This window comes from Cuculus canorus, chromosome 16 (genome assembly GCF_017976375.1).
Source record: "Cuculus canorus isolate bCucCan1 chromosome 16, bCucCan1.pri, whole genome shotgun sequence".
Classification (NCBI taxonomy): domain Eukaryota; kingdom Metazoa; phylum Chordata; class Aves; order Cuculiformes; family Cuculidae; genus Cuculus; species Cuculus canorus.
The window spans coordinates 8,492,544-8,513,846 of NC_071416.1; the positions used below are offsets into that span (position 1 = coordinate 8,492,544).

At 60.1% G+C, this 21,303-nt stretch overlaps 2 protein-coding genes across 3 annotated transcripts; both read right to left on the bottom strand.

The window, feature by feature from the left end:
* Positions 1-842: 842 nt before the first annotated feature.
* HM13 (histocompatibility minor 13) lies at positions 843-14,890 on the bottom strand. Of its 2 annotated transcripts, XM_054081755.1 has the most exons (13): positions 14,654-14,890; positions 12,936-13,034; positions 12,007-12,089; positions 11,000-11,088; positions 10,165-10,250; positions 9,919-10,044; positions 7,725-7,782; positions 7,095-7,178; positions 6,569-6,605; positions 5,480-5,582; positions 4,837-4,922; positions 2,516-2,709; positions 843-2,020 (listed from the first exon to the last, which is right to left on the bottom strand). In XM_054081755.1, the coding sequence occupies exons 1-12, from the start codon at positions 14,828-14,830 to the stop codon at positions 2,559-2,561; spliced, it is 1,179 nt and encodes a 392-aa protein (XP_053937730.1). In that variant the 5' UTR covers positions 14,831-14,890; the 3' UTR covers positions 843-2,020; positions 2,516-2,558. The 2 variants fall into 2 exon arrangements, with proteins under 2 accessions (XP_053937730.1, XP_053937731.1); XM_054081756.1 differs by lacking the exon at positions 2,516-2,709 and having other exon boundaries at positions 862-2,020; positions 14,654-14,889.
* Positions 14,891-16,835: 1,945 nt separating this feature from the next.
* REM1 (RRAD and GEM like GTPase 1) lies at positions 16,836-20,041 on the bottom strand. The gene is made up of 4 exons (XM_009562721.2): positions 19,652-20,041; positions 19,418-19,500; positions 18,094-18,298; positions 16,836-17,954 (listed from the first exon to the last, which is right to left on the bottom strand). Exons 1-4 carry the CDS (start codon positions 19,878-19,880, stop codon positions 17,677-17,679), a joined length of 795 nt encoding a protein of 264 aa, XP_009561016.2. The 5' UTR covers positions 19,881-20,041; the 3' UTR covers positions 16,836-17,676.
* Positions 20,042-21,303: the final 1,262 nt, after the last annotated feature.

Genomic DNA, 21,303 nt, shown 5'->3' on the forward strand with positions numbered 1-21,303 from the left:
GGGATCACCCCAAACCCCCTGGCCATGGCCCTCAGGGCAGCCTGGCTCCACCTTAGTCTCCTGCCCTGGCTTGGCCTGAGATGGATGGAGTTTCCTGCCAGAGCCGCTGTGTCCGTGTTTCCACAGCCGCTCCAAGCCAGAGGGACCCTGTGGTGAGGGGAAGGTGGCGCAGCAGCGGTGCAGACAGAGTGGAGCCGCACGCCTGCAGGACCAGGTGCAGCGGGCGAGCGAGCCCGGGGCCACCGAGGCGCCTGGTCCACTGGCAGCTCCTTGCAGAGCCCAGCACGCTTCCTTCCTCTGGCCCAGCCCCGGCTTATCGGCCAGGCAGAGCAAGGGGTGACCCTGCTGTCCCCCCTCCGGGCCTTCCGCTCCCCGCAGCCCCAGGAAAGCTCCTGGCTTGCTGCCGCGCTCCCACCACCGGCACGAGCATCCCTGGGGTCAGCCTCCAGCCCGGTCCTGCTCATGCAGGAGCGCCGGGGGCTGCACGTGGATAGGTGTGAGGCCACCACGGCACCAGGCTCCCACTGCCCGGAGCGGGGGAGAACGCAGAGCCTCGCAGGATGCAGTGCCAGACCCATGCTGGGGGCTCCAAACAGGACCCCAGCTCCGGGCAAGGCGCTGCGCCCCACAGCAAAGCCAGCATCATTTTCCATGGGACGCTGGAGGCTGCTGGAACCACATCTGGAGTCTAGACTCAGCGACTCCATGGGCCGGGCCTGGCGGCCGCTCGTACCCCAACCCTGCTGCACACTGTTTGCTTAGCTGGAGGTATTTAATTGGAATTAAAGTGGCCCCTCTTGTTTTTGCGGACAGGGCTGTTGGAAAAGGAGCTGTAAGTCATAGAAAACATCTGTAGGAGCCTGCGAAGGGTCATTAGATGGCAGAACGCAAGGCGCCACTTTTAGTGCTCGCAGCCGACGCAGGGAATAATGGTTCAATATGGCTTTTGTGGAGGGGCTGCCAAGCCAGCAAACTCTTTCTATTTATTCTGGCAGTGGGCACGGCCAGAGGGATGCAGGATCCTCCACACACTGCCGCGAGGGCAGGCAGGGAAGACACAGTGGTGCTGCAGGACACTCAGCTGCTCCAGACCCCGCGGTGCAGGATGGCACTTGGCTCCCTGCATGGAGTGGGGACAGTCCGCGCTGTCTCCACCCTGGAGCTCGGTTTGGGGTCACCCAGCTCCCTCCTTCTCATGATTGCTCCCATAGGCCACAGGGCCCAGCTGAGGTAGAGCACATCCCAATCCTCACTCAGCCACCCCACTCCAGGGCTGGGTTTGGGGTCACCCAGCCCCTTCCCTCCCACACCTGCTCCCCCAGGGCGTGGGGGCACAGCTGAGGCCCAGCCCAGCCCCTTTCCACCAGGTTCCCGCACCCCAATCCCCACTCCGAGGCCAGACCCCAGCTCAAATCCACATGAGCACAGGCTGGGGGTTAGCAACCGCGGCCCTAAATCTGAGTCGCAGGGTCAGGCTGGGAGAAAGCGGAGCGCCGGAGGAGTGGGAGGGGGAAGGGGAATGGTCACTTGGAAACAGCCAGACAACGGCCACAGGCCCCACAGGGAGAACAAGGCTGCTGGGGAGCCGGGATGCCGATCACTTTGCTGGCCAGGCAGCTGAGCAGGGGCTAAAGCTGGAGCAGCGGCCAAGGCAGGGGCTGCCGGCGTGGCCCCGGCGCTGCCAGAGCAGCACTGCTTCCTTCGACACAATTTAATATGAGAGAAAGCAAATGCACAATACAAAATTTAAAAACCGGCCTGTGGTTCAACCCCCACCCACCTCGCAGCCCTGGAGGAGCCGAACGGGCAGAGGGTGGCTCTACGGCTGCTCCCACACACAAAACACGAGGCTCTTGCACAATTGTTTCATGTCTGTCGCTTGCAGAGGGTCTGAAAGGGCCCCAGCCCAGCGGCACCAGGCATGGCCCGCAGGCAAGGTCACTTCTCTTTCTTGGCAGCTTCTGTCGTCTCTTCTTTGGAGGCCCCCGGCACCTCCTTTGGGGTTGAGCTCTCCTCGTAGCTGGGGACAAGAGGGAGGAGTGAGTTGGGACAGAGTCCTACGCCAGGCAGGGACAGCCCGCAGCTTCATCAGCGCCTCAGCATCAGAAACCCAGAGGGGCAGGGAGGTGGGGGTGCAACCTTCCCAGCAGCTCCAGGGGCTTCCCCCAGCTGAGCCCTCAGGGGTCTGCCCTCGCTCCCGAGCGCCATCGGGTATCCTGGCTAGCACCAGGGGCTAAGCACTGGCAACAGGGCCAGTTAGCAGGGGTAACCATAACCGCAGCACCCCAACAGTGGCACCCCCCCACCCCCATTAGGGATGGCTGCTCCAGCTGCAGACCTTCCAGCACCAGATCCAGGGATGCTGCCTTCCAGCAGGGAGCACAAGGTCAGAGACTGCAAATCCTCTCCCCCTCAAAAGCCTCCCCTTGAAGACATGGAGAAGCTGGCCTGCAGAAGCGAGATGACAGCTCCTGCCTCTGCCTGGGGAAAGGGGGGAGCCAGGACCAGCCCCTACCTGGCCAGAGCGACAGACAGAGAAAGGGCACCGGGTGCGATTGCTACATGGCACTAGGGCTTTGCTGCCGGCGTCGGCGGGGACAGGACAGTTTCTGCTGCATGGAATCAGCAAGGCTGGCCGGCGAGCCGGACACGGTGGGGAAGTGGGTAAGTCTTGGTGTGTGTGGCAAGATTTCAGCAGAGGATTCATAGCTGCAGGAGAGAGACGAAGCAGGAGGGGCAGCGGGAAGACGAAGACAGAAAGGAAAAGGGGTGGAAAGAGAGAGAGAGAAAGAAAAGTAGAAGAGTTTTGGAATGACACTACTGAAAACCCACCACCCTGTGTGGGCAGCTCGCCGTCCCCTCCAGTTAGCTCAGGCTGGGGGATTCCCAGGGCCGAGCCTGCAGGCCCCAGGGCAGGATCACAGCATGGAAAAGCAAGGGCTGAGATCCAGGGAGAAGGCAGCCTCCGCTGGCACTGGGAGAGCCAGACAGCCAGAGCCCACGAGAGAGCAACCTGAGCACTGTGAAGGCAGGACAGCAACCCAGTGGTTGTGCGCACAATGTGGTGGACCCTTTCCTGCACATCTGCAGCAAGTGTGATTACCAGGATATGCTTCCCACCACTGACAGCTGAGGAGCAGCTTGAGCAGAGGGAGAACAAAGGTTATGGCCTGCCCAGGGAGGCTCAGCAAGGCTGAGAGCCACAAAACTGATTCCCGATGTCACCCACCTCTGCTCCATCAGCACCCTGGGCCTGAAGACCTCCCCACTCCCACGCTCCCCACAGAGCTGCCTGCACAGCACATGGCCTCAGACCCTCACTGCCCTCACCCAGGGCAGCTGCTGTGGGGTACCACAAGCTGGCACCTCCCTGTGTGCAGGCAGCTGGTTGGCAGAGACCACACGAAAACTGCCAGCTCCAGGCTGCTGTCGTACAAGGAGGGAGCATGGAAGCTGCACAGGGAAGCTACATGTGGTAGGATTCCTGCAGTGGGAGCCACTGCCTTCCAGGCACGAGCCCTGTTGTATCCCACTTCCTCTGCCCGAAACTGGAGCGACTTCAAGGAGGGTCAGACTGCAGGGCCCATCGAGTTTGCAAGCCCCCAGCCTCCTGCACTTGTTCTGGCAGCAGCTGGAGAACAGCAGTGGACAGTGTGTTGCTGCTGGAGCTGCTTGTGCCACAGCTCTGTGGGGGCACCAGCCCCCCACCACCCAGCTGCCAGGCCCCTCCGAGCACCTCACTGCCCAGAACCCCGGCCTCGCAGCTCATCCTCCCGCATTTCCTGGCGCAGGAGGTGGTGCTGCTGTCAGCTGGTGAGTCACGGCACAGGGGAGAGCGGCTGCAGGATCCCAGGTGCACAGGAAGGACGATCCCAGGACACTCAGCGCCTGCAGCAGCGATCCGTCAGAAGCAAACATCAAAGGCCAGGCAGGTGCGGCAGGGAGCCGGCCCAGCTGACAGCCCGGTGGGAACACGCATACCTGCATCTCCCAGGGGAGGGGAAGGAGTGAGGGCAGCCAGCTCCCTGCTCAGCTGCTGGTTTCCCTCCAAGCAGGCTGGGGGCTCAGGCAGGGGCTCCCCTGGAGTGGGAAGCCTGTGAATGCACAGCCCTGCTTTGAGGCGGACCTTTCCTTCCCTCCTTGAACAAGGAATCGCACTGAACCGCCACTGAGTCCTGAGCACTGCAGAGAAACGGCTCCCAGGCGGGCCAGGCCACGTACCACGCAGTCACAAGAGGGGACAGTTCAGGCAGGAGACTGAATCTGCCCGCTAATGGTGAACATGGAAAAGCCTGGAATGTGGCAGGCTATGGGAAGGGCTGGAGCACAACAGCACAGACCCCCTTCTCCACACCTTCAGTCCCCAGGGCAGAGGAGACGGCTGCAAACCAGGATCCTTTACTGCGCAAGTAGGCTGGGGGTGTGCCAGAACCAGCCCTGGCTGCTCTCACAGCCGGATCCGGCTCTGTTCTCCCCCACCCACAGGCCCTGGGACACAATGACCAAGTATCTCGGCACCAGGTGTGCGGTCCCACCCTCCCCTGCCTGCCAGCGCACGGGAAGAGTTTGTCACCAGGGCGTAAAGCGATACCAGATGCTGCCTTGCCTGTTGGTACGGCACCAAAGCTCTCACACGGCTACGAGGAGGTGGCTGGAGCCAGGGCTGGCATGTACCAACACAGACCTGCTCCCTCCACCCACGCACGTGCACGCGCACGCCCAGAGCATGCCCAGATGAACCCGTCCCCCCAGCTGTGCCCAGGCGTGGGAACATCTGCACGCTTCATGTGTTCCAGCACCGCAGGCAAAACAGCTCTGTCCCCAGCTGACGCTCACCTGAACATTTCAGTTACTTCTCCCTTTGCCAAGGCCACCAGAAGCGGGAATCCGATGCATGCGGGGACCAGGTACAGCAGAGCAGGCTGTCACGATGAAAAGCAACAGTTAAACCACAACACAAATCCCCACTCGGAAGGAGCGTGAGGTGAGCCCGCGCTGTCCCCTCTGCACCCCTGGGATCTGTCACAGTGCTGCACAGAGGGATGACGCTCCAGAAAACTGGTTTGAGCGCCAAAATACAGCTGGAGCAGCACAAAACCCTCACTGTGAAGTCGCAGCAGGCCATGAACACACCAAAGGCTCCGCACAGACTAGCAACAACACCCATGGTGTCTGGGGTCCCATGGCCCCTTCCCAGCACAGAAGGTGCATCTCCAGGGGCAGCTTGGTTGCAGAAAGCCACAAACACGGGGCAGTTCTTGGGAACACAGCTGCCTGAACCAGCTCTCTCCAAATGGGACTCGGCTCCAGCCAGGCACACAAGCTTTGGGCAGGGAAAGCTACAAGCAGGCACTGGAAAAGCAAAGCCAGGAGAAGGAATGCATCTACTTTTTCCTGGCGCGATGCAGGAACCCCGTGGCCAGGCTGGCGTGTCCTGCTTGGGACGTGCATCCACGCACGCCAGCACGGCCAAGCTCACCTGGGCATGCTTGAAGATGTGCATGATGAATATGGTCAGGCCCAGCCCAAAGATGTAGGCCACAAAGCTGGTGTAGAAATACGTGTGCGTGTTCTTCTTCAGGCTGTAGGGAAAGGAAGCAGAGCCCAGTGACCTCGGGTCTGTGATGCCAGTGGCTGAAATGGAGCTGGCCCAGTGTTCTCGGCCATCTCCCACCAAGCTGTGCCCTGCCTGTGCCCCTGGACCAGCTCAGGGACCACCACGAGCACAACCATTGTTCCCACATGCGAGACTGATTGTGGTGACACCAAGGCGAGGGGCTGGGAAAGGGAGACAGACACCAGATCCTGCTGCTGGATTGCTACAGCTGAGGGAGGAATTGGTGTTGGGACCCAGGGAGAGTGTCCCACCTTGCCGGGGGAGGCATGGCTAGTCCCTGGCACCCTGCTTTCACATATGCTGTTCTACCACAGGGCAGGCTGCAGGAACCGTGATTCCCAGCAGGTGCAGGCAGGGTGTGGGTGGAAACACCTGGAAGAGCTGGCACAGAGCGGAGGGGCTGTGCAACAGCAGTGGGAGCAGGGCCGCACCGCTGCAGTCACACGCAATGGCCCAGTCCCAGCAGCTCCCCAGCCAGAGACTTTCGGTGTGGAGCAACTGCTGGAAGCTACACCCTGGTGGTGGGTGCAGCTTCCCTGTGTAGGAAAGGGCTTCTTCCACCAGTGGTGATCCAGAGGCAGCTACCACTGCTGAGCACTGATTTGCATCCGTATGAATGCTTCCCAGGTGCCAGCACGCCTGACTCTTCCCCATGCTGCTCAAGCCCAGCCCTCTCCTCGGTGCCGGGGAGTCTCTCTGGGGCTGTTACATGCTGCCTGCTCTGCTCAAACAACTCCCCCCAGGCGCTCAGGTCTTGCCCACAAAGCCAGCCCTGCTCACATTTACTCTTCCAAGAGATTCCCCTTGCACACCCCACGCCAGCCACAATCCCAGGTCTCCACGCTGAGCCCTGGCGGGGAGCACATGATTGAGCTCCCAGCTTCCTCTCCTCTTTTCCCTCTATGACAGCAGCGCGGCTCGGCTGCAGCCCTGGCCCTGCCGCCTGCTCACCTGATGTCAAACCGCAGCAGCAAGGCGATAAAGATGCCTGCGGGGAGAAGGGGACAGTGAGAGGATGGAAGGAGCAGGGAAGGCTGAGCATGACCAGCAGCTGCTCCGGGAGCCATGCCTGGGCTGACAGTGCCCTCTCGCGGCACAAGGCACCACTGGGAGCGCCCCAGCCCTACTCAGTCACCAGCAAGTGCACCCAGTCCCCAGCCTCCTCAAACCCTCACACAAGCCCCCACAGCCCCCTCCCACAGCACTCCCAGCCCCATGCAACTTCCCTCCAGCCCCACGCAACTTCCCTCCAGCCCCACGCAACTTCCCTATAAGTCCACACAGGCCCCCCAATCCCTCTGCCAGCCTTATACAGCCCCCCCTTCAGCCCCACACAGCTCCCTCCCCACAGCCCTGTCAGCCCCACACAGTCCCCCAGGGCTCCAGCAGGGCCAAAGGCAGAGCGGGGCACCTGTTCTGTTCCCCACAGCCCGTTCAGCCAGCGACTCCGGTCACATCCCCCTTCTTGTGTCCTTACCTGGAATGACAATGTCTCCCAGACCCAGCATGGCGAAGTTGTCGGCCTCCAGCCCCTTCTCCAGCAGGTCCTGAGGGAAAACCACTGCAAGGAGCAGGGAGAGGCACAATTTTGGGGTGAGTCTGTGCTGAGCACACCTCAGCACCTCTGTGCCCAGCAAAAAGGGATGGAGCAGGGCAAGACCCCAGTCCCTGTCCTCGACCCCTACTCCCCTGCAGCTCAGCCCATTCTTCTTGGGAGAACTCTGGGCACTGGGATGGGAAACAGAGCAATTTTGGGCCAGCCTCATGCACAGGTTTCAGCCCTGCCTCCCAGGACCCAAACCACTGCATGCTCCACAACAGCACAAATTAATCTCTCCTACTGTTTTTTGCAGGGTTTTGGTTTGGGTTTCTTTAAATTCTTTAAATGAGCCCACTCTGGGGCTATAGGCTGACCCAGGGCTCTGCAAACAAACCCTCTCTGGAGACCTGGCCCCTGCAAGCTGGTGGCACCACACAGCAGCCTGAGGGATCCCTAGCAGGAAACCCACCCAGCACACATCCCACCTTCTGAGCCGTCCCCAGAGACTGAGGGCACATGAGGCAGCGACTGCAGCAGAATGGGCAGCCATGGGGAAGATCTACTCACGTTTTATTGGGGCCTCAAATGATTTGGCAACTGTCACCATCACATTGGTGCCAAAGACCTAGGAGCAAGCAGAGGAGTTCAGGGTGACCATGGCTGCACGGGGACATGTGCATGCTCAGCTATGGCCTCATCTTGGGGCCTGGAGCAGCCTCAGTGGTGGAAAACAGCCAAAGAGATGCCAAGCTGCAGGCAGAGGAGTCCTGAAAGCGAGCTCACTGTGCAGGGAGAAGGTAAAGGACAGTGCTCTGGGAGAGGAGCACATTACAGCCCTGAAGATCACTGCCCACCCAGCCCCTCCACGCCTGCTGGTCATTTCAGCTCCAATTAGTCAGCTCAGCGGAAAGCCTGGCTACCACAGGATGTTATCTGAGGGCACAAGCTCCCAGCACAGTGCCCCTCAGCCCGTGCACTGTGGACTGCAGCGGTTGTCGGATCAGCTGTGTTTTGTTCTGAAGTCATTTGTTTGTGCTGCGCTATCAGCTTTCGATATTGGTATCGGTTAGGGGACGGACTGTAAACACATAGGTCATTTCTATTCCTTTTCTTCTCCAGGCCTCCAGTACTGGCTATGCCAGCAGCGGGCACATCGACCAGTGCTGGTCCCATACAAGGGCAGGCTGGGAGAATTGGGGTTGTTCAGCCTGGAGAAAAGGAGGCTGCAGGGAGACCTTAGAGCAGCTTCCAGTATGGAAAGGGGCTCCAGGAAAGCTGGGGGGAGTGGCGCTGGATCAAGGACCACAGGGACAGGACAAGGGGGAACGGTTTTCAGCTGAAAGAGGGAAGATCGAGGTAGGATTTTAGGGAGAAATATTTTGCTGTGAGGGTGGGGCGGCCCTGGCCCAGGCTGCCCAGAGCAGTGGTGGCTGCCCTGTCCCTGGAGATGTTCAAGTCCAGGTTGGATGGGGCTTTGAGCAACCGGATCCAGTGGGAGGTGTCCCTGCCCATGGCAGGAGGTGGAACTGGATGGATTCTGAGGTCCCTTCCAACTAAGGATTAAAGACAAACATTAAAGCAAGCACTGGGCATCAGGTTAACTCCTTGAGGTGCAGGAAGCTCGGGATATCACCACAGGGCAACAGCACTCCACACCAGGACCAGAGAAAAGCACCACATGCAAATTCACCGCAAGACTATACTGGAGGCAACAGAATCGATTCACTGAGCAGTTCTGCTGCCTCCTTGAAATCCCCCCTTGGATCTCACTGGAATTAAATCCATGCCAAGATCCAAGTGACCAGTCCCTGCAGAGGGGCACAATAAGAGGCTCTGTGATTCAGAAGGACCCTTCCAAGGCTCTGGCGACGCACTAACGAGTCTGGGAGCAGGGAGCAGTGAGGGCTATCCTCTCACCAGCTCTGAAGCACCATGAGGATGGTCACACCCCAAGCAGGGCGTGGGGCACTGAGTGTGCGAAGCCGGAAGGCTGAATCCTCCCCATTTGAGAGTAGCAGAGGAAGTGGCACACAGGCTAAGCAACCACAGAGCTGAGACTCTTCGCGACTGGCCAAGTACAAAATAACACACAGGAGCCACGCTTAAACAGGGAAGGATCACTGAGGCAGCTGCAGAGGCATATGACGCTTGCAGGCATTTGGAAACACAAGAATTCAGAAGGTGAAGGCAGCAGGAAGGACCAGGGAATATAGACATTACAAGGAGAAACAGGGACCCAGGCCCATTGCAGAGAGATAATCTCAAAGTGAAGATGTCAGGGCACTGCTCTGGCTGGGGGAAGGAGGCCAAAGACATTCCGGGATTTGGTCCTCTGACCAAGAAAACAGAAGGACACTGACAGAGCTAGCAGCTGAGAAAGCTGAGGCACAGCCCACGCAAGCAGGACCCGCATATCCCAGTGCAGCCTCATCCCCCAGCCCAGTCAGCAGCTCTGTCAGGCACTGGGGAGAACTCAGTTGGGAACACAGGTTGCCAGAACTGGATATGCCACACATCCACATACCCTACAACAGCCCCGATGAAATCCCTGGCAGCCATAGGCTCTCTAAGCTAAAAATTAAAAAGAATATGCATTTGCTGGGCCATATTCCACCACTGTGAGTCTGTCATCACCCCCATCCATCCCTTTGGGTTTGGAAAGTGGAAATCCTGACTGCAAACATGAGTCCTGCCAGTGTGCTGCCATGCCTTCCACCAATGGCTGCAACTCGCGTCTGACCTGGGGAACGCTTCCACTTACCCAGAAGACGTCGTAGATGAAGAGGCCCCCAAGTAAGATGCAGCCCGTGCTGACGTTGTTCAAGTGCAGCAGCTCCACCCCATTGAGGGAGAATGCCAGCCCAAAGAGATTGTTGGCAATCCAGTGCTGAGAACGACAGGAAAAGGAGATTTGGGTCCTGCTGCACGTGCTGAGCTTGTGGAAAGGGACTTGGGTTGGATCCAGCCCAGTCCCTGGCCTCCCCACCCAGGGTTGTGGCTCCCTTACCTTTCTCAGCAGGTACCAGACGCCTACGATACTGCTCAGGGCCAGGCACACGAGGTCCTTGGTGTCAAACTCGTAATTCACTATTTCTGCAATCAGAGGTGTCAGGTTTTAGGCTGCTGGGGCAGCTCCCCTTCTGTGCAGGGGACTCTACAGTAGGGGGGCAACACAGAGTGCACTGTGCACAGCCCAAGCAAGGGGACACAGCCACAGAACGCCTGTATCCACCATAAACACATGCAAACTGCATGCAAGAGCGCCCCTGGCAAACCCAGACCCACCCCTTCTGCCACACTCTGCGCCACGGACAGCATCCGTGATTCTTCTCTCAAGAGCAAACCCATCCAAGGCAGGGAGAGGTAGATCTTCTCCCTCTTTCTGCACCAGTTAACTCCTTTTGGTATCACTAGAAGAAACATTCTCTTATGTAAAGCTACTGGGCAGGAACCTTTCCAAAGCATCTTCTGCCAGTGCACAGATTGGAATCAGATTAGTTAAGGCAGCACAAAAAAGTCCATAGTACACTACCCAAGGAGCTTAAATAAAGGCAATGCGGTAACAGCAGCCACAGCTCCGTCCCTGCAGCACTCTGGGATCTGCTCTTGGGGTTTCACTGCATTTGGAGGCAGCAGAAGGAGAGCATCTGTGAAAGCAGGACGATGCATGCAGCAGCCCCAGCTCTGCACGGACACACGGTGCTCACACCAGCTACAAAAGTGGAAAGTCTTTGGGAAGGTCATTTTAATGGGCTGGAAGTCAAAACACCAAGCATGCAAGAAACAGAACAGTCAAAGCAGAAAACATTCAGGCCCACTGAGAGCCTGCTGAGCCAACCTACCCTCCTTGTTCTCCCCAGAGCCCTGGGTGAAGAGCAGCTGGTACTGTTTGTTGGGGAAATTTGCAGGGAAGAATCTGTTCATCATGGGGCTGAAATGAGAAGGGCAGAGAGGGGCAATGTGACAGAAACCCTGCAGGATGACCTGCCCAGCACCTCCACGTGATGGCATCGTCGCCCACATCTCATCCTGAGACAGCAAAACGCGTTTTGCCATGTCAGAAGCAGGCAGGAGCCCCAGCTTCAGTCAAGCTGCAGACATGGGTCCTCCCCCCAAGCAGAGGTCTGATCTGCCCCTACACGTTAGCCCCCAAAAATGCTCCAGTGCAACCAGCACAGAGCATCCCCCACAAGAAGCGAGGAGCCACTCCAGACCCCAGCAGGTTCCCTGTGCCTCCCAGCAGTGCCCTGGGCACAGTACGGGTCTGGACATCCATAACTGGTTGTGCCACCACTGAACTGCCCTCACGCAGCACTGGAGGTGCAGTCCTTCCCACAGCACCCATTCAGCGAAAGCATCTGCTCCCCAACACCCCAGATCTCAGGAAACAGGAAACCAGCTTTACTTTTTCAGTTACTGAAACAGCCCAAGCTTTCAAAACCTCATGCCAAGTGAGAGGCCGGGAACGTTACTGTGAGCTCCAGCTGCCTGTTTCAGCCGTCCCAATAAGGGGAACACAGCACTGAGGAGCTTTCCTCTCCCAAGAGCAGGGAGGGCCGCGGGAAGCCACCGGAGCTCCCTGGGGCACAGCTGGCCTTGTCCTACATCAGCAACCACCCACAACTCCACCAGTTCTCCCAATGATGCTGTATGGGGTAAAAGTTCGCTGGGACCCCCAAGACTTTGTTTCTGCTGATAAGGAAGGGCTCACAGCACGCTCTGGGCCTGCCTCACAAAAAAACATCCCATGAGCATGGACTTGGCTCTGCCACAAGGCAATGGTGCTCTAGAAATCGACTCAATGCCCTGCAGAGCAGGCAGCCTCGCACACCCCTGCCCTCTGCTGTACCTGATGGTGTGGGACAGGGCGAGGATCCCCAGCACAAAGAAATACATGGAAAGCAGAAGATTGATGTACTCTTGAGAGAATATCTGTAAGACAAATCCAGAGAGGGGTCAGTTACCACAGTGTCCTTCGCATCGACAGCACGAGGGAGTGCTTAACGCTGCGATTAGCAGCTGCTGTGTCAGAGCTCCAGGGAGAGAAGAGGAATAGCTGGAATAACCCAAATTCTTGCACTGCTGCTGTGAAATATGTTGGAAATAGCCACGTGCTCACAGAACAAGCACAATGACTCTGTGAGTTGTCACACATCTATGAGGCACTCAGGTCAAAAAATAACTCATTTGCTGCAGAAAGGAGGACAGAGCTTTCCTGGCACATCCCCTGCAGAGGGAGATGGAGCAGGGAGTGAGGCACCGCACTGCTCCCAGGGCTGCCCCAGAGCAGGGAGCAAGGCACCTAACTCTGCCTGTTGGCTCTGCAGGTCTAAAAGGCTTCACTTGACCACACAGGGGCTCTCCCACGAGCTGGAGATCCCTCAACAGCTGAGATGACTCTGGAACCCCAGCACAACAGAGGCGGCAGCCCTGGCAGTTCTGCAATCCTGGCACCCTCTGGTTTCAGTCCGTGCCCCATCAGGTCAGCCAGTGGGAGGCGGGCAAAGCTCAGGGCTTAACTCACCCCTCAGCAGGTCTTCAGAACTGCCCCATGCAAAACCAGGCTCTGATTTACCCCAAATTCCTACAGTTCAGGTGAGAACTCCTGCTTGGTGACACTAAGGGGCTTGAGCTGTGCCACCCAACACACTCTCCATCCCAATACTGAGGGCTCCCTACCAGTTTAAGCTGAAAACAGAGTCAGTCCCGCTTCCGGAGCTGGCTGAGCAGAAGGATGTCAGGAACTAGCTCCAGCACCCGCCAGCTCCGCTCACTTACTTTAAAGAAGAGGTAGAGCCCCAGAAGGGTGCAGCTGGCAACAATGGGAAACCGAGCAGCATCCCGGCTGGTAATGGTCTCTGGCATCTCCGATGAGTTCTGGGGAAGGAAGGAGAAGACAGGAGTAGATCAGCCCCTGCTCTGGCTCCCTAACTGGACAGACACAGGGAGCGGGGCTCCAGGGTGGCTTTGAGAGCAGGGCACCCGCTGGCCCCTTGGCATTCCCAGAGCTGGGGCTGCATCACAGGCAGCCCAAGATGGAAAAAGCAAACCTTGACTTGTCTTTCCAAGGGCTGCCACAACTGACTGCTTTTTTCCTCCTGGAGAAGGGAAAAAAAAAGCGTCTGCCTGCCGCGCTGGCGCTGCTCCCTTCTCCCTGTGCCCAGAGGGAAGATGAGCTCCCTCACCACTCAGGCCCAGCCGTTCCCGTCAGCCTCCCATCTGCGTGCACCATATGTCGATCCGCCTCAGAATGATGTTTCTTCCCAGTCCCCTTCTTATCCCTCACCTCACTTCTGGGACGCTTCTTGTGCTCAAAAGTCCCAGATTTATAAACCTTTTTTACCTTCTGAGACATCTTTGCACCAGCTGAACCAGCCATTTCCCAGGAGAGACTTCAGCTTTCATAGGAGAGGGAAGGGGCTCCCTGCTTCCCTGCCTGCCCGCTCCCCTCCCTGCCTGCGGCTCTAATCTCGCACAGGCAAACACCTACAGCCAGCATGCGCGCTAGCAAAAGCCCTTTATAAAAAGCAACCCTGCAACAGGACAACAGCTTATCCTGGGCACAGCTGCTGCTGCACAGTGCTCAGTGGCACAGGAACAACTGCCCCAAGAGCCACTGGTTCCCTGTGGCATGAGGGAAGAGAATACCAACCCCCCTCCGTGTCCAGACCCTGCTCGGGCTGCCAGGAACTGCACTGAAATCAGATGGAACCCCTGAATTAAGACACAAGGGCAGAGCATGGGCTCTAAAAAATAGTAATAAATCAGAACAGTCCCTTCCACTGAGCTTCAGGACCTGAAGGATTTGGATTGAAGTCCCACGTCTGGGTGTAAGAGGCAGAGAGCAGCACAAGGGGCTGCAGGGACAGCACAGGGTGTGAGGGCAGGGCAGGCCCCCAGGGACCCACTCCAATGCTCCCCACCAGCGCCCCCAGCAGAGCCTCTCTTGTTGTAGTACAGGGGATGGTTATGAGCCTGGCAGCACTAGGATCTACTGGAAGAGCAAGGCCAGGGCTGGAGAAGACTCAGGGGAAGACAGATACTCCCCAGGGTCTCCTCTCTCCCCCGGGACACGGGTCTCCGCCTTACCCTGGACAGGGCTGGGGAAGCCTGGAGGGAACTTGTCGAGAGGCAGACTCTGCTGCCAGGATCCTTCGGGAGGGGCAGAGGGAGCTCTGGAGGTCTCGGAGGATCCCCCTAAGGGCTGGGAGGAGGCCTGGAGGCCTGGGCCCCCAGGAGGGCCGGGGGCAGGCCTGGACCTCAGAGCGCAGCCCCTAGCACCAAGCACGGGCTGAGGGAAGGCCTGGAGGCCCCGGGGACAGGCAGAGGGCTGCCTCCGCTGACGGGTTCCGGGAGGGAAGGAGGTCTGGAGGGTCCCGGGGAGAGGCAGAGGCAACTCCCGCTGCCAGGCCCGGGCCGGAGGGTCCCCGGGAGTGTCCTGGTGCAGCCCCCGGTGCGGGTCCCGGCGCGGGCGCGGCCTGGCGGCGCGGGGGTACCTTGCTCTTGGCGCAGCTGACAGAGCGCAGCGCCCCGAAGAAGATGGGCAGCAGCGCCATGAGCACCAGGCTGCCGTAGGCCAGCGCCATGCCCTCGGGAGTGGCGGGCGGTCGCGGCGCGGCGGCGGGGGGCCCGGCCGCGTCCCCGGACCCGTTACGCGCCGCCGCCTCGTCCATGGCCGCTGGCGCCGCTTCCGGCCGGCGCGCGCCAGGGACACGTCCTCCCTCCGGCCGGAAGTGACGACACGGACCCGCACACGCCCCATCCGCCGCGCGCAACCCGCGTCGCGTTGCCAGGAGACTGCGCGGCGGCCCGGCCCCATCCCAGCCCGTCTCCATCCATTTCCATCAAATCCCAGCCCATCCCCATCTCATCCCCTACCCCATCCCATCCCAGTCCTATCCTCATCCCATCCCTATCCAATCCCCATCCCCATTCCAACCCCTATCCTCATCCAATCCCCATCCCATCCTCATTTCCCCATTCCATCCCCTCCCCATCCATTCCCCATCCCATCCCCATCTAGTCCCTATTCCAATCCCCAACCCATCCCAGCCCCATCCTATCCAAACCCTATCCCCATGGAATCATTCGGTCAGAAAAGAGCTTTAAACTCATCGAGTCCAACCATAAACCCAACACACCCCAAAGCCAAACCCTGTCCCTGAGCATCACATCCACATGGCTTTTAAGCCTCTCCAAGGACAGGGACACCACCACTGCCCCGAGCAGCCTCTGCCAGTGCCTGACAGCCTTTCCGTGATGGAATATTTCCTAATATCCAGCCTAATCCTCCCCAGCACAACTTGAGGCTGTTTCTTCTCATCCTATCACTTGTTAATCGGGAGAAGAGCCCAGCATCCACCTCACCACCACCTAAACAGCCCCAGGTCTCTCAGCTGCTCCCAGAACCCCTGGGCTCCAGCTCCTTCCCCAGCTCCACTCCCTTCTCCAGATACGCTCCAGTCCCTCAATGTCTTTCTTAGAATCATGGAATCGTTTGGCCCTGAGCTGGGGGGACCACAAAGCAAAGGGAGGCAGGGAGGGAGCAGCTCTTTGCCTTTCAGTGGGTGGTTAAACCAGAACCCCAAACATCTCTGCCCACACCATCTTGTGGGAGCAAGGACTCATCCTGCTCATGTCCAGGCAGCCGCCTCCCTCCTCCCCTTGGCTTTCCTTGGCTGCTGTTCATGAGAAGATGAACCCTTGCACACCAGGGCGGCTGTGGGCACCAACCCCTCGGGGCTGTCGGCAGACAGGGGGGGACCGGGGGCTCTTTGGAGATCGCTGAGGGGCTGGAGGAGACCGGCACTCAGGACTCTCCTCCTTTCTTCCTCCCTCGATTCCCAGTGCCTCGCCTTGGCCCCTCTTGGCCTCTCCTCCCACTCTCCAGCACGGCTGCATTTTTAAGGGTTTGAGCTCATTCTTTCCACTCCCCTCTCCACTGGCTGCCAACTTTCCACACCGCAGCCCCCCCGCCGCACACGTGGGAAGCGTCGCAGGATCACATCCAGCAGCACCAGGATCGGGGTTGCAGGGAACTCCAGGGGCCCATCAGAGTAACCACGCCATGGTGACCAGCGGGGCGGCGCAGAGGAGGAAAGTCTGAGCAGGCTTCCCAGTTCTGGGGACAGAGCTGGCAGAGAGAAGCCATCACTGGGGTTTGTACCCATGGAGAGACTGTTCTCCCATGAGGATCCATCCCAATGTCCCCTTTGTGCCGGTGACCCCTCTCCAGCTGCACCGCGGCTCCCCATGCTCGGGCTGCAGAGCAAGTGGAAACTCCCGACCTGCCCCGGGAGGCAGGAGGGCACCGCTGACCCTCGCTGGCGTGGGGCCCGGGCTGTCCCGTAGCATCCCAGCTGCTCACTGGCACCACAGCCTAAAACCGACCGGCAGCTCCAGCATCGCCTCCCCAGGGGTGCCCGGGGTCACTCGCTGCTTGCTGCAGCCAAGCACGTCCCTTCCTGGCTGTGTCACGCTGCAGATGGTGCTGTGCCGCTCTGGTCCCACTTCCCTGCCCCGTCCTGGGACACTGGAAGCCACCAAGCCCCCGGGTCCCTGCCCCAGCTGCTGCTCCCATGGCGCACAGGGGTTCGAGACCCACATCTCGGCACAGCTCAGCCCTTCCCAGGGGATTTTTTGGAGCTGGGAGGTGCAGGGAAGGTTGGGGACTTTTGTCATCGCAGGGGACAATGTTGTGACTGCTGGGTGAGGAACAGAGACTTCTGTCGAGGGTGGGCAAAAGCTCTCCCAGCCCTGAGATTGCTCTGGTGCAGCTGGAGCAGGAGGCAGGAGCGAGGAACTGAGCCTGGCCCCGCAGCCCCAGCACACGGCTCCCCGCGGCAGGGACCCGGCAGGGACCCAGCAGAGACCAGCACCTCCCTGGTGGGGTTTATTTTGCAGAGCGAGGGTTTTCCCCTTGCACCAGTACAGAACAGCCTCAGTCCAAGAGGCATTGGTGCCAGGGAGACATGGCACAAAGCCCTGGCGTGGTGATGGTGAGGAGAGGCTGGGGGTGTCCGGCGATGCCGCTGCTGCTTCACCAGCCCCTCTCCCCAGCCAGGTTCCAGCACTGCCCTCCAGGCGGACACCGAGAGGATGCACTCGTCTGTCCTTGCTGCCCGGTGAAGGATGGGCACCACGAGCAGGACCGGCCCCACTCCCAGCAACCTCCAGAGTGGCTCCAGCCCTGCAGGGAACCATGCATCGGGGCATGGTCACTCCTCACCTCCAGGTCTCCTGGACCCTCTGCAAGCCAGGATCCCACCATCCCAAGCACAGGCGCCTGTCCCATCCCCTGCTCCATAGGTGCAGCCCAGAAGACCCAACCCCATTTGTTCCCTTCTGCCGGAGAGGAAGCAGCCGGATCCAGAGGACCCTGGGCATCCCCCAGCACCAGTTAAACCAGCTGCGTGTCCTCAGCATCATTCCAGCCCTGTCCGGAGTCTCTGCAGAGCTGCCGGCCACCCTGCTGGCAGAGAGGAGAGTCAGTCTGCGTGCATGGAGGGCAGAGAGGATCTCAGAGCACGGACAGGTCATGGCAGGATTTGGAGCGGGCTTTGAGGGCAACTTCACTGCTGTTCCTGGCCACCAGCCTGTCAAGGAAGCGCCGAGCTCTCTTGGTGAGGCTGTCCTTGCGCTTCTGGCTGGGCACAGAGCACGCAGGGACTTCCTTGCCTCCGCGGCGCAGGCGGATCTGACGCACCACCCCCTCGAAGAGCTCGTCCACGTTGTGCTGCAGAGCTGCCGATGTCTCAATGAACTTGCAGTCGAATACCCCGGCGCAGGCACGGCCCTCTGGAAGGGAAGGGAGGAGAGGGGGCACAGCCCCGCTGGCACCCCGGGCACCGGGGCACGGGCACTGCTGCACGTGGAGCAGCAGCTGCATGGCCAAGGGTGAGGGGAGATCTGGGCCGGGAGCCCGCGCACCACTCACCTTCGACAGAGACCTCGCGGCACCGTACAAGGTCACTTTTGTTCCCCACCAGGATGACGGGAATGTCCTCGGCCTGTCGTGCGCGGCGCAGCTGGATGCGCAGCTCTGAGGCGCTCTCAAAGCTGCTCCGGTCGGTGATGGAGTAGACAATGACGTAGGCGTTCCCTACCTGAAGGCACCGGCTGTGGCGTGAGCTCTCCTTGCCCTGTCACACATACAACAAGATGTCATTGCACCACAGGGGCTAGTGGCAGCCCCGGTCACTCCCGAGGGATGGCAGAGCACCCTGGCACCATGGGACCTGCCAGCCCACCCCAACAGCCCCCATCCCATGGGCAGCAGGCAGGAGGCCCAGTCAGTAAAGTGCAAATTAAAAGCTCCTGGCTTTGGGGAGTGCTTGAGAGTTTCCTCCTCTATCAGGAAGAAATCTGGGCTGTGGGCCCACCTCAGTTTGAGGGGCTGAGGCTGCACCTCCTGGAGCCACTCTTGGCCACGTGATGCTGGCATCATGTGCCCCGTGTGAACCATGTACTGGTCCATGCTGGGATTCAGTGGCAGTGGAACTCCAGGGCCGTTGTTGGGGTGTTGAAGTGCTGGGGCATCCCTGGGGAGCACAGCCGCACATGCAAACTGCAGCCCAAGCTCACACGGGTGTTGTGCCCACATTCACAACCGGGCACCAGCTCCGTCCCCACTCCTGGGGACTGTTCACTGCCCGGCAGAACCTGCAGGAACAGCAGACCCTGGTGTGGAGGGAGACAAAGGGGCATTCTGAGGGAGGCAGTGACGACAGCACTGACATTTCTCCCCAGGAGCTGCCTCCATGCGCCAGGCGGAGGGAATGCCCCATGCCAGGATTCCCAGACCATGGCTCTGCCTGCTAAAGCATGTGTCCTGGCTGATGGCACCACCTCACGTGGATTTGTGAGCTGGCATTGCACTGCGTCTCCGCAGCCCCTTCCTTCCGCCTGCCTTTCGTATGAGGGACACTCTGCACTCGCAGGACTGCTCCGATGCTTGTGGTGCCTCACCATGAGAGCCCTCACCAGTGAGAACACAGTGGGCAGCCTTTTGTGCCAGGGGGAGGTGGGCAAAGAGCCATTCACAAACAGGACCCCGGTCTTTGCCTTGCCCAGTGTGTGCATCCCACTCTCCAGCAAGGGTGACGAGCTCTGGACACTGGGGTGGGAAAGCCCCAGGGATGCCTTCCCAGCTCTCGGAGGCCCCAAAGCAGTAGCTGTGCCCGTACAGTGTTCCCTGGCACATCCCAGCTCACCCAACCCGCGATCAGCATGGGCTCCCACAGCACCCAGCCCCGCCGTACCCTCTGCTCTGGCTCCCAGGTGTCCATCACCAGCAGCTCGGTCTCCTCGCCATCCACGGACAGCGTGCACTCGTACGCAGCGTCTGCAAGACACCGGGAGTCTGGTTGGCGCGGCATGGGCACCGGGCTCCTCTTTGCCTTGCCCATGGGTTTTTCCCATCACAGGTCCCTCCTCACCACCTCCCCTGCCGCGGTGGTAGCCCTGCCACAGAGGGGTCCCAGCCATGCACCCACCTCCGTGCTGCTCCAGCAGGTCCCGCTCCTGGACGCCGGCAAAGAGGTTGGCCAAGGTGGTCTTGCCCACGCCAGGGTCGCCCAGCAGCACCACGCGGTAGAGTGGCTTCCCGGAGCCGGAGCAGCCGCTGGCGACAGTGTCGAGGCGCCCGGGCTCGGGGTGCGGCAGCGGGGTGCTCGCCCTCCTTCCCACCGGGCTCCGGCTCTCGTACTGCCTGTTCAGGGTCATCGGCAGCGAAGCCGCCCTGTGGGGATCCGGTTCTCCTCCCGGTGCTGCTCCCGGTGCCTCTCCCGGTGCCCGTCCCAGCCGGTGGGAGCTCGGGCACAGCTTGTCCCGGGACAGGCTCGCTGCCGCCCTGCCCGGGCTTTAAATCCCGGGAGGAGGAGCCGGTCCCTCCCCCGCCGGGCTCAGCCCCGGCCGCGCTGTCCGGTCCCCGAGGTCCCTGCGGGGCTCCCGGTACCCGGGAACGGCGGGTCCCACCGGGACCGGGGAGCAGCACAAGGGGGCTCCTGCCCGATCCCCCTGGTCCCCCCGCAAGCCCCACGGCCAGAGTCCTCCTGCTCGGGTCTGGCTCCATCCTGTGGTGGCGGTGCCCGGTGCCCGGTCCAGCTGTGCTTCCCCGGGAGCCCTCAGTGCCATCGCCAAAGACAGTGATGGGAAGCAGAGTCAGAGGTTCGCTTGGCACGGCTGAGAACGAGAACTGGTTTATTCAAACCCCTTGTTTGGCCTGGAGCTGCTGACGCTGCACCAAACCGCACCAGCACCGGTGTGACCCCATGCTGGGACACCAGTCCAGCCGGCACTGGGATGCGCTGGCAGGGGCTGGTGGCACCCTGGCCAGGATACCCCTCATGGCCAGATCACTGCAGCAGAGAAGCCCCTTTTGGCTTCAACCCCTCTGGCGTTATTGCGATGGCACGAAGGGGACGGTCAGGCTGTAAACACGGACATTGTGTCCCAGGAGCTGCGATCACCAGGCTCATCCCATGCTCCTTCCAAGGGGTTGCAGCCCCTGAGTGCAGCACAGCCCATGGCCAGGGACGATGGCAACACCTTTGTGCACCTTAAAACCACAGCAGTGAGTCCCTGTGGGATGGGAAGTGCTGATGGTAAAGGGCACCGTGGCTCAGCACCTCATCCAAGCCTGCGCTGGGCAAGGGGCTGCGAGTGGAGCCTCGCAGAGCATCAGAGGTGTGGTGTCTCCTCGGCATGGAGGCTGGGGACCATCCCAGTACTCAACAGGCAACCAAGAGAGAGAGGAGAGTCAGGAACAGCAAAGCAAAGAGCAGGAACGAGCCACCACGCTCTGGTTGGTTTGGTGCAGGGAGAAGGAGAAGCTCCGGTGTGGTCAGGGCGGGCAGTGGGTGATGGCTCAGGTGCTCTTGGCAGCCCACCTGGAACTCAGAGGGTCCTGTTCCCTGCACAAGAGCAGCCCCCACCAGAGGGCACGTGGCGGGCAGAGGGAAGCCTGCCCTGTGTCAGCTCTGTCACTTCTTGTGTTCATAGAATCACAGAATCATTCAGGTTGGAAAAGACCTCTAAGCTCGTCCACTCCGACCATCAGCCCAGCCCCACCGTGCCCGCTAAACCAGGGCTCTTTCAGGAAAGATTTTTTTTTTCTCACATCCAATCTAAACTTCTCCTGGTTCAA

Coding starts and splice junctions, on each gene's coding strand:
- HM13 (XM_054081755.1), bottom strand. CDS start 14,830: ATGGACGAGGCGGCGGCGCGTAACGGGTCCGGGGACGCGGCCGGGCCC. Junction 6,606..7,094: donor GGGAGACATTGTCATTCCAG/GTAAGGACACAA, acceptor TTCTCCCCGCAG/GCATCTTTATCGCCTTGCTG. Junction 4,923..5,479: donor ACATCTTCAAGCATGCCCAG/GTGAGCTTGGCC, acceptor TCATCGTGACAG/CCTGCTCTGCTGTACCTGGT.
- REM1 (XM_009562721.2), bottom strand. CDS start 19,880: ATGACCCTGAACAGGCAGTACGAGAGCCGGAGCCCGGTGGGAAGGAGG. Junction 18,299..19,417: donor CCTGGGAGCCAGAGCAGAGG/GTACGGCGGGGC, acceptor TATGTGTGACAG/GGCAAGGAGAGCTCACGCCA. Junction 17,955..18,093: donor CCGCGAGGTCTCTGTCGAAG/GTGAGTGGTGCG, acceptor CTTCCCTTCCAG/AGGGCCGTGCCTGCGCCGGG.